The 12,398-nt window shown below is 35.7% G+C and overlaps 1 protein-coding gene across 5 annotated transcripts in view; it reads left to right on the top strand.

The window, feature by feature from the left end:
- The window catches only part of LOC113249285 (centromere-associated protein E), a 76,178-nt gene that overhangs the window by 16,212 nt on the left and 47,568 nt on the right, over positions 1–12,398 (top strand). For all 5 annotated transcript variants that reach the window (XM_057309627.1, XM_057309628.1, XM_057309626.1 and 2 more), the window contains exons 9-16: positions 352–403; positions 2,103–2,190; positions 2,500–2,629; positions 3,664–3,783; positions 5,200–5,358; positions 8,035–8,179; positions 8,834–8,922; positions 10,420–10,587. In XM_057309627.1, coding sequence (XP_057165610.1) covers positions 352–403; positions 2,103–2,190; positions 2,500–2,629; positions 3,664–3,783; positions 5,200–5,358; positions 8,035–8,179; positions 8,834–8,922; positions 10,420–10,587 — 951 coding nt within the window. The remainder of the gene's footprint in view (positions 1–351; positions 404–2,102; positions 2,191–2,499; positions 2,630–3,663; positions 3,784–5,199; positions 5,359–8,034; positions 8,180–8,833; positions 8,923–10,419; positions 10,588–12,398) is intronic.

Below are 12,398 nucleotides of genomic sequence, written 5' to 3'. Positions count from 1 at the left end.
GTCACTCTGTCACATAAATAAATAAAATATTAAAAAAATAAATAAATAAATAAAGCTGGAGCAGCACAAGTGCCAAATTGTAAAGAATCCTATTCACCTGTAAGGTTTTGAACTTTGTGTAAGAAATGGAGAACATATTCTGACAGCATTATGGAGGATATATTGTAAAAAAGGAACAAGGTATACAGATCAATCTGACTCAGAAAGGGGAAAGCCTAAGCAGCGGAAAGAAAGACAAGCATCCAGATGGGGTATGCAAACAGACTGTGTGTTAAAATCATTCTTTCAGTAGTTGGAATTTTATTAGTTCAAGTTACCCTTCCTGAAGGTTTGTTTTCATCTGCCTTACAGAATCTGGTTGATCTTGCAGGCAGTGAAAGAGCTGCTCAAACAGGCGCTGAAGGTAAAGGAAACTCAGAAATGTATTGGTCTCAATGTCATCTTGTTCTCTTACAGAAGAAAAAAAAGTGCTACCTTGCATTTAGAAACTAATAATTCTGTGATGAAAGTCTTTAACATAAAAAGCAGCTTCTGGGGGCACCTGGGTGACTCAGCCGGTTAAGTGTCCGACTCTTGATTTCGGTTTAGGTCATGATCTCATGGTTGTGAGATTGAGCCCTGTGTTAGGCTTGCGCTGGGCGTGGAGCCTGCTTGAGATTTTCTCACCACCCCACCACCTCCCCCCCTCCTCCCCCCCTTCATGTTCTCTCTCTCTCTCTCAAAAAATTAAAAAAAATTTTTTTTCAAAGTTCATTTAAAAACAGCTTCTGGTTTTTCTCATCTATGGAACATAAGAACTAGGAAGATCGGTAGGAGAAGAAAGGGATAAAGAAAGGGGGATAATCAGAAGGGGGAATGAAGCATGAGAGACTATGGACTCTGAGAAACAAACTGAGGGCTTCAGAGGGGAGGGGGATGGGGGGAATGGGATACGCTGGTGATGGGTAGTAAGGAGGGCACGTATTGCATGGTGCACTGGGTGTTATACACAACTAATGAATCATCGAACTTTACATCAAAAACCAGGGATGTACTGTATGGTGACTAACATAATATAATAAAAAAACATTTAAAAAAAATAAAAACAGCTTCTGTATCTGCCAAATTATCTATTTTGGGCTACTGTAACATCAGTTACAAAGCTAAAACTATGCAGATGATAGGATTGCATAGCTGTAAAGCTTGTGAGAGTGCCATGAAAACCATCCGGATTTTCATAATTAGTAAGGAAATTCGGAAAGGCAGTGGGGTACAAAATTAATATACAGACATTAATAACTCATAATACAACAACCAGTTAGAATATTTAGTATACAAAAAGACTCCATTTACAGTAATGACTTAAAAGATCTAATACCTAGGTAGAAACTCAACAAAAATTACCCAAGACCAAAATAAAGAAAACTTTAAAACAGACCTAAAAGACATAATCAAATACTTGAACAAATGGAAAAGCATACTTAGACAGGAAGTTTCAAAATCATGAAGATGTCAAACCTTTCTATGTTAATTTCCTACAGCCTGACACAGAGACCGCTCCTCTGAGCTAGGCCTATATCCACCAAACTTGCAACCTGTGAACGAGAAATACATGCTCCTGTTTTGTTTTTGTTTTTTTCTTTTCTTTTTTCTTTTCTTCTCTCTCTCTCTCTTTTTTTTAAATATATGAGCCATGTGAGGATATTAGTTGAAAAATTAGAACTTTGTTTGTTGTGAATCTATAAGAATTAATTTGGTTGTTAAGTCTATAGTTGCCTATATTTGGAAGTTTGGAAAAAAACAGATTTGAACTGAGGAGTTAGACAGGCTCTTTTAGGAAATGAACTTTTCTTCCCTCTCATTTTTTTCCCCTTAGCCATCTGTTCTTTTTGCTCTTTCTCTTAGATGATAACATTTCTGGTTTACTTAATAGGTCCGAGGAATAAGGAGAGAGCTCCTTTTACTGGTGGTATTAAAAGGGAGCTCAGATCCAATCCAAGGCACAGACTTTATCATCTAACCCTTACCAGAAAGTCTAATTTCTCTTATAACTTACCGATAAATAAGTTCAGCATCTAGTACAGAGGTCAACTTCAGTTTTCATATTTGCCTAATAAATGCAGGTGTGCGACTCAAGGAAGGCTGTAATATAAATAGAAGTTTATTTATTTTGGGACAAGTGATCAAGAAACTTAGTGATGGACAAGTTGGGTAAGTTTATTCCATTGTACATTTACCTATTAATGCTTACATTGTGCATGAGGTTAAAATTATAATACTTCCCTGTATTAAGTAGCTTTTGTGATTCTGTGAGCAAGCCTAGCTTCTTAGACATATGACTGTGACCTACTAAATTTACTTTTTATCTTAAATATGATTTAGTTAGTAGTTTTGATCTGCCTCATGTAACTGTAAAGAATTTTTAAAGTGTAGCTAATTTAAGGTTCTGCATTAAAAACCAACCACTTCTGTTGTATAAAAATTCTTACTATTTTTTTCCCAAACCTCTTTCTCACTAAGTGGTTTCATAAATTATCGAGATAGTAAATTAACACGAATTCTCCAGAATTCCTTGGGAGGAAATGCAAAGACACGTATTATCTGCACAATTACTCCAGTGTCCTTTGATGAAACCCTTACTACTCTACAGGTGAGTTTGATTTTGATTTTAATATGGGGGAAAATCATCTATAAGAAAAAAATTACTCACTAAAATTAGGTATCTTCTTTTTAATGACATAACATACCTGCCGCAATAAAACTGATATATTGCCTACTAAATAGTATTTCTTTATTTTCCCAAATTTCAATCATTCATATCCTACCTCCAAATTTTTGCCACATCCAACACTATTATACTATTTTTCTTTAAAAAAACTCACTTTTTCTACTTATTGTAGAGGGAAACTTTGTCTCATTCCCATGAATGAAAAACTAATATGACTTTTCAACAAATAGGTGTGTGTGTTTATAACAAAATAACTCTTGAACTCCTGTTAGCTGATTGTTGCTTGCTTTTGCTCTGCGCCTAAGGCTTACATTTTCTGTTTAAAAAAAAAAAAAAAGAAAGAAAAAAATGAGAAATGCCAATAGAACAGCTGTCTCAATCAAGGATTCGGTGTTCTTTAATGGTGACCTTCATGGACCCACTTACAGTTCCTGCTGCTACTCACACTGTAAGAAATATTGTTGTAAATAGTTATTGAGCACTAGATCAATGTAGTGTCAGAGAAACAAAGACAAAAAATACAGTCCCTGACCTCACAATTCATAGTCTTAGAGGGAAGATAAGACCCGTCTTCCAATGAGATTGCCTTGGATTCAGTAACTATTGATAAATAGAGTTCAGAGAAAGGAGAGATACTTTCAAGTGGAAGCAAAGCTTCAGAGTAGAGGGGGGCAGTTGCACTGGACTTTGAGGGGTGACTGGGATTCCAGTAGGCCAGTGTTTGTAGGTTCTCTGTTGGCATCCATCCAGCTTCAAGATACTTTCTTCACTCTACTGCAGACTAGCAGCTGGGGTAAGTTACAAGGACGTAGAATACTGTCCGTGTTCAAAAGTATTAAGCCACCAGGGAAGAGTATTGATCTTTCTTTATGAAACTTAATTGTAAGAAACCTAAATATTATTAATTAAATTAATTTTTTACATTGAACACTTAACACTCTTGTATTTTTCCCCAGTTTGCCAGCACTGCCAAATATATGAAGAATACTCCTTATGTTAATGAGGTATCAAGTGATGAAGCTCTCCTGAAAAGATATAGAAAAGAAATAATGGATCTTAAGAAACAGTTAGAGGAGGTATGTATGAGCCATGTATTTCAGTAAAGAATAGGGACAGATTGAGAACTAAGATCTGCCCAAATGCCCAGAGATTCTTTTTTTTTTTTAAAGATTTTTTAAAATTTATTTATGAGATAGAGACAGCCAGCGAGAGAGGGAACACAAGCATGGGGAGTGGGAGAGGAAGAAGCAGGCTCACATCAGAGGAGCCTGATGTGGGGCTCGATCCCATAACGCCGGGATCACGCCCTAAGACGAAGGCAGACGCTGCCCAGGCGCCCCTGCCCAGAGATTCTTAATTCATCAGTATATCTGAGGTCTATAACCTAAATTTAAAACAGCTTTCAAGGGGCGCCTGGGTGGCTCAGTCGTTAAGCGTCTGCCTTCGGCTCCGGGCATGATCCCAGCATTATGGGATTGAGCCCCACATCAGGCTCCTCCGCTGGGAGCCTGCTTCTTCCTCTCCCACTCCCCTTGCTTGTGTTCCCTCTCTTGCTGGCTGTCTCTCTCTGTGTCAAATAAATAAATAAAATATTAAAAAAAAAAAATAAAATAAAACAGCTTTCAAGTAAGGAGAAATCAACTCATAAAAATTTTAGTTTAATTTACTATAAACTGAAAACTTTGGTTTCTTGAAATTATTTTAGATTTTGTTTTTCATCTCCAACAGGCAAAATTTGAGATTTTCAAATGAGCCAAGTAGAGACATTCTTTCTAAATTGTCACAAATACATTGGGAATTAGGTTAAAAAGAAAGACCATGTGTAGTTACTTAAAACTTTATTTTTGTATTTTCTCATTATCTTGAATTCTTCTTCTGACCCTAAGATAAAGTCTAATAAGGTAGCATAATCACTTGTCATGTAATTTGTTTGTTTTAACCATTACAGTTTCATATTTTGTAAAAATCTAGTATTTTAGTTATCTTTTTAAAAATGATCTAAAATTTTAAAAAATAAAATAAAATGAGCTAAAATATCAAATGAAAGTCTTAGGAGAACATCGGTCTTTTACTGTAGGTATTCAAGTCTCTGTTTTTATGACTTCTCTGCCTATTATTTATATATTATTAGGCAATTAATAGAATTGTGATAACAGCCTTCTATAATCTTCTATATTGCACCTACAATACACAGGAAGAAATGTGTATTTTACTTTATTATAGGTTTGAGAAATTACTGATTATGGTAACTGCCATAGTATTAGTATTTTGTAGGTAGGGTATATTTCATTTCAATAAAGCCCAATGTGGGGCTTGATCTCAAAACCCTGAGATCATGACCTGAACTGAAATCAAGAGTCAAACGCTTAACTGATTAAGCCACCCAAGAGCCTCCCCATACAAATTTAATATTCTGTTCTTTTAAGCTACTTTCAAGGTTTTAAAATCTAGCTACATTTATTATTAACATAACTTAATATTATATTCTATAGGTTTCTTTAGAGACTCGGGCCCAGGCAATGGAAAAAGACCAGTTGGCCCAACTATTGGAAGAAAAAGATTTGCTTCAAAAAGTACAGATTGAGAAAATTCAGAACTTAACACGGATGCTGGTGACCTCTTCTTCTCTCACATCACAACAGGAATTACAGGTAAACTTTAAACCATGACAACTCAGACTTGGTATACAGAGACTGGGATTGGTATTCCTTTGTGTTTATTGTACAGTTATGCATTTCTTGTCCTTTCATACAGTATATTCAGAAAACCCAGAACATTATGTGTGTTTGCCTATACATCAGCAAAACCTAAGAGGTTCATTACAAATATTGATCCCATGTGTAGAGGTCCTAATTCAAGAAGTCTGAAATACTGACAAGGAATCTATGTACCATATGCTTCTTAAGAAATTCTAATAAAGTTGATCAGGTGACTGGGAACCATAAGTGTTTAGGTAATATTTTCTATTTAAAGAAACAAATCTTGATCTCAGGAAGATTGATCTGGACTGTAGACCAACACAGTGATCAAAGTCCTGGCTCCCGGTATGTACTATTGTTTTTACCAGAGCTGAGGATTTTCTTTTTATCCAGTAGGTATTTTTTGGCTATGATGGTATCATGATTAAAAGGATGGCCTCTGGAGCTTGACTGCCTGGTTTTGATTCCTAACTCTTTACCTTGGGCAATTTCTTAAATCCACTTTGCTGCAGTTTCCTTATCTGTGAGATAGCTTGATTTGCACCTCATAGGGTTGTTGTGAGAATTAGGTGAAATAATACATAGAATGTGCTCAACACTACATTTTACACAGGGCAAATCCACAGCAAATACATGCTGTTAAGATAATTATTAATAGACATGTTCAAGTCACCATACTATGTATAAGGAAGACATCCCACGTGCTTTTTGTTGACTGAGTGGTGAATAGGAAACAGCCCAATGGAAGGTATAGGGAAGAAGATTTCAGGAAGAGATGCACATGTACAAAAGCTTAGAGTAATGAAAACAACATAACGTATCCGTTGGACTTAAAATGTTTTGGTGTCAGTGTCAGTTTAAATCACAGTGAAGGATTCGGACATTGCATTATCCTAAGGGCAAGGAAAAGTCTGGTAGGTAACATGATCACAACTGTATTTCAGAAAGGTGTGGCTGCTTGTGTGCATCAGGTTGTTTGGGGCTCTACAGGACTCTGACTCTGGAAATGGAAAAATGGGTAAATTGGAGAGCTACGTGGGAGGTAGACTCAACAGGACTTTGTGATTATTTAGATGTGTGGGACAGGGAGAGGGAGAGAGGTATCCAGAATGACTTGCAAACATTGCTGGGTAGCTGGTAGCAGTATTCATTGTTAAGAAATACCGAATGAAGAGCAGTGCGGCTCTCAGGGTTTTATTTGGGACAACTCCAGTTTAAGGTGTCAGTAATTGAATATGCAAGTATATGAAAATCAGGTGAAAGGTGGGAGGTAGAAATATCACTTTGGGCATTAGCTGCTGCAGATCCAAAGTCAAGTCGTGGGAATGGATGGGTTTGTTCTGAGAGCATGTTGGGAATGAAAAGACCAAAGACCAGACCCCTAGAACAACTTTTTAGATAAAGGTAGAAGAATCCCGAAGGGAGCCAGGATTAGTTCCAGAGTTAAGAAGGAAACCAGGTGAATTGTGGTCACTAAGGGAAGAGAATATTTCAGAGAGGTAGTGATCAGCAGTGTCACATTCTGCTGAGAAGTTAATTAAGATAAATTTAAACAAAAATTTTTTTGGATTTGGAAACAAGAAGCTCATTTACAAAGCAATTTGAGCTAAGAGTGAAAGCCATCTTACAAAGGGTTGAGATGACCCCAAGGGATGAATGAGATCATGAACACAGTGGAGAGGACTGACCTTAGATAGAAAAAAGGATCATTTGTAGATCAGCTCACCTAGAAAAAGGATGTAGTAATAGGATAGTTGGAAGGATCAAGGAAGATGAGATAGTACTTGTACCTCATAGAGGGACAGGAGAAGAAGGGTAGCTGTGAAATACGGAAAAACACAAGCAGAGGAGAAGAAACCAGCAAACCAGAGTGAGTGGTGAGGACAGCTAGCTGGGTGGGATAAACACAGGAGACAGAGGTGTTCCTGAAAGGATGAGGAAGGCGTAGACGGATGATGAGGAAGAGCACAAAAGAGAAACGAAAAGAAGCAGCTAGAGAGAAGAGTGAAGAGTTTGTTTTTAAAAAATCAAAAGCAAGCGAAGAGTCTGGAGCATTCATTAATCAAGCTGTTAGGAGGTTGCTGGTAAAGGTAACAGATGAGTACATAACTCAGGGAGAAAGAAACAGTGAGGTTAGGAGCACTGGGGGAGGCATTAGCTTTACCGAATTGGGAGAGAACTGCATTGTGAAGGCTGTGTGGAGATTTACTCTCTGAAGGAAGTTCAAACAGACCCTCTGTCTGTCCTTTCCCAGTTAGAGCTGGACGCCCCAGAGTGCTTTTGGTAGCTGTGGTGTGGCGGCGAGGGCTCCGCTGCTAGAGAACGCTGGATTACGTGGGAGGTTGTGAGTCAGCCGATTCCCTTCAATTAAGTCCCAGAAAAGTTTGTAGGGAAACTTTCAAATAAAACATGAGTTTTAAGTAATAGTTTCATCAGATTTTTTATGGGGTTAAACACTGATTTTAAAAGTTTGTCTTCTCAGGATGTCCTTAGACTGATAGGATATTAAAGTAGGCTTAAAAAGAATTCCACCAAGGCCATGTTTTCCAAAAACTGTAAACTAATCCCCTTGTTTTATGATGTTTGAGCCCAGATCTTGTGAGATAATTTTGATTTCTTCCTCTGTAGGCTAAAAGAAAACGAAGAGTCACTTGGTGCCTTGGCAAAATTAACAAAATGAAGGACTCAAATTATATAAATGAATTTAATATGTCAACAAATGTAACAAAAACACGGAAGGCGGCTATAACCGTAATGGGAGAAATTGATGAATGTGAGTGCTTTTTCAGCTGCTTCTAATTACAAAAGCATCCCGTAAAGAACTACTTTATTTATAACTCAGTTAATGTGATAAACACATTTAATAAAATGTATATATTTTAGATGTGATTACAATGGAGATAATGATAAAGATTAGTGATTTTAAGAAAGTGAACTTTCTCTATTATTTTCACATCTCTTAAGAACAATACACTTTAGTTGAAACATGAGACTTTTTTATTGTTGGTTTTATTCTAATCATTATCCAGTTAGTATCCATATAACATCTGCTTTAAACTTTGTTTGATCTTGAAAGGGTGGCATTACACAAGCATGTTTCAAAGTAGTGTTTCCAACATTAGCAGTATTTTTAAAGGGCATTTTAAAATCTACTTACAGTGATCAAATCTCAAATTCAGAATTTTTCCCTTTTGCCTATATTGTATTAAGGATAAAATATTTTATTACTAATTCTAACCAGGGATCTTAATTCATATAATAATATAAATGATCATATCTGTTGTTAATATATTCTTGATATTCGTATTGTGAGCACATGTTAGCTAATTGGAGCTTAATTACCTCTGATCAGATTTTTTTTTTTAGTCTTTGGCCTTTTAAGAAACTTTATTAAACACATTTATGGATAAATTTCTTTTTCTCCTAGCTTTCTGCTCAGAGTCTGATACTTTCAGTAATACTTTTGATACATTAAATGAGACAGAGTGGAATCCAGCAACAAAGCTACTAAGTCAGGTAACTTAAACATATTTTATAGAACATTATCCTCTTACTCTTTTTATTTTTTTTAAAGATTTTATTTATTTGTTTGACAGAGAGAGAGAGACAGCAGGTGAGGGAACACAAGCAGGGGGAGTGGGAGATGGAGAAGCAGGCTTCCCGCTGAGCAGGGAGCCCAATGTGGGGTTTGATCCCAGGACCCTGGGATCATGACCTGAGCCGAAGGCAGACGCTTAATGACTGAGCCACCCAGGCGCCCCTCCTCTTACTTTTTTTAAAATTCGCTTTTTGTTGGTGTTTACGTTGTTGTAGCAGCACATTACTAGCTCTGACTTAGTTTCAGTAACAGTTTTGGTTCTAATTACTCATTACACTCCTAGCTGATAACTGGCATGCAGACGGAAGCTGAAAATTGCATAATGCAGGTGAATGGTAATAGGTAACCCTTTTCGTCTAGTTCTTTCCCAGTAGATCTTAGCATCTTTTTTTTTTTTTTTTTTAAGTTTCTGTTTTTCCTTAGACAATCCCCTGAGGGTTTAAAAGGGTTGATTTTTAAGGTGTCAAAATTCTCACACATATAATAGAAGAATGACACAGCAGGGAGGGGGTAATATTGCCAAATCCCACTGAAAAATAAATGTATTATGTGTGGTTTTATCAAACCCTTAGGAAATATTATAATGAATACTTCAGTAGAGTCCGTATTTCCTTTCTAGGCTACTAATGTCCAAAGAAGTATCATATAGTTTTATAAATATAAATGTATTTGTTAAGAAAATTTCATTTTAGTTTTAGAATTTATAAAATTGCAATGATTCTTGGGAATTATTATTATCATTACTTAACTTAATATTAGTTAAAAGTAGGCGAGTATTATAGTTAAAGTGCTTTTATGTCCCTAAAACATCCTCTAGAAATGTGTTGTTTTTGGAAAATCCCTGGTGTTAATTTTTGTTTCTTTTTTTAACTTACAGTTTATCTCTTTCTCATAATAGTATACAAAACAGAAACAGACCTCTTTGAGTGTGGTAAAACATAGCAGCCATTAGAGTCTTAGAGGTCAATAAATAATACCTCTGTTTCCCTTCCAAAATTCAGACCTATCTGAGAAGTTAAACAGGCATCAGACAGGTGGAGAATTAGATTATCGTCTTTATTACTAAGGAGTGTGAGGATCTGTGGTCAAGTAGACTTCCCAGGATACACCCTACCTCCCCAGCCTCCTGCTCCTGATAACTTTTCCAGTTAGATACAGGCAGAGCACTTGTTTATATGTCTTTTTTTTTTTCATACTCCTTTCAAAATAGTCTTCTCTTCTAGTTTACCAAAATGCACACCCTTTATTTTACCCTAGATCAAGCTAAACCATTACAAAGACACTGAAGAAGAGAATGACCTAAGTTAACTACATGATTTCAGGTTAAACTATTTGACTAATCCAAATTTTAGTTAAGGAAACAATGTAGGACTTGAATTCTCTCTGACTTGAAAATCTGGTTTTGTTTCCAATAGGAAAATTTAGAAAGTGAGCTGAATTCACTTCGTGCCAACTATGATAATCTAGTATTGGACTATGAACAACTAAGACGAGAAAATGAAGAAATGGAATTGAAATTAAAAGAAAAGAATGATTTGGATGAATTTGAGGCTCTAGAAAGAAAAGCAGAGAAAGATCAGGAGGTAAGAGATGGAAACACGAAGCTAAAACCACACTTTTACAAGAAGTATCGTTCTCTTAGAGATATTTACTTCTAAAGTTGATGTATGGAGAAGCCAACCATTTTCTATGTGCACGTACAATTTAGAGAATTTAAGAAATAACTCATTTATATTATTTTTAAAATACTTAAATCATTTGTTTCACATATGAATTATTTTGCTCAAATGTTAATTTGTTGGGCACACCAGAAGTGCTGTCTAGAGAATAACCATTTCCGACTGAGACCAATATGAATTTTACTACCTGACTGAATGTTTTATGCATAGATACTGTGTGTTAATGGATTTCGTTTTCTTTAAAAAGCATAATCCTAAATATTTAGAACATTATTAGAATAGCTGGGGAAGTTGATTTTGCTCATGTCTTTTTCCATATCAGAGAGTTATTGTGAAAATTAGTGTAACTAATACTAAATACTAGTAATGAAGTTTTTAGAAATGAAACAGAGCACTTAAATTTTCTGAATATATAATATTAAGCTACATGTTAAGAGAACCTAATCCAGAAACACTCAGACTTCAGACACTTAGAAATTGTTCAAGAAATTCAAGAGATTTCGTAAAGCAGACCGTCCTTAACCTAAAGGTCACGGACATTATAAAATTATTTTGTAGAATTTTTGAACGCATATTCATCATTCTGGAACAAGGATCCATAGCCATTATCAGACTATGAAGTGATCTATGCCTCCCCTTACCCCCCAAAATAAGAGCCAGTGTTCTGGTGTAGTTAAAATATGAGTTAATTGCAGCTACTTATGGGATTTCTGTGAGGGCAGCCCAAAGGGACAATGATTTTTCCTCAGTATTGTTTCATTTCTCACACTTTTTTTTTTAAATAAGGAAAAAAGAATTCAGTACCAAAAGTATTATTTCCATTCTACCTACAAATTAAAGTTAATCCTACATTTCATGGGTATATATCCTAAGATGCAAAATCTGTAGGGTTTCATTTAACTTGTTTTAAAATTTGCGTGTTAACAAAATACAGAATGTCATATATTGACCCGTAAACTTCAATCAATAAAAACTGAGTTTCATAAGGAAGGGGGTGGTCTAGCATCATGGTTAAGAGCATGGTCTCTGGAGCTGAATTTGCTTCCGATTAGGATGCAAGGCCTTGAAGGAGTCCCGGAATCTCTCAGGACTTACTTCCTGTTTCTCTCCACCCTGGAGGTTGAACTAGCTGCTTGCCAAGGCCCCTTCTAACTCCAAATTTCATCTGATTGTATCTTACTTGTTATAAATAATATGACATAAAATTAACTTTGGGCATAAGTATAGCAATAATTTCTCAAAGTTTTTTACATGATTTATATATTCAATTAATAATAAAAACTGAAGCTCACAGAGTATATGACTTGACTCTCACATCCTGATTTTTTTTTTTCCTTTTAACCACAGTCAAGGGGGGAAATAATCTTATTCTTTTCATCTTTACTTGGACACAACTAAAATTCTAGGTTCTATAAGGTAACTAAAATATTAAGTAATAAAAACTTATTCTGTTCAAAGGCAGTTCCATTCTATTTTAAACTAAAAAAATAAGCCTGTGTATGCAGTGAAATATGTTCCCGAACCCCCATTTGGGGGAAAAGCTTAGCCAAAAAGGAGTAAAAAGTCAAATTATGGCCATAGGACATGTGGTTATTGCCCTGGTTTGCCTAATGGTCTTATAAATCACCAGAGCTGTGTATCATTTTCAAATGGGAATACAGAAATACAGGATGTTTAAATAGTAATTTTTAGAAACAAAGCCAAGTATCATCAAG

This window comes from Ursus arctos, unplaced genomic scaffold (genome assembly GCF_023065955.2).
Source record: "Ursus arctos isolate Adak ecotype North America unplaced genomic scaffold, UrsArc2.0 scaffold_9, whole genome shotgun sequence".
In the NCBI taxonomy this organism is placed as follows: Eukaryota; Metazoa; Chordata; class Mammalia; order Carnivora; family Ursidae; genus Ursus; species Ursus arctos.
Note: the sequence above shows the minus strand (reverse complement) of the source record. Positions and strands in the feature narration are given on the sequence as shown.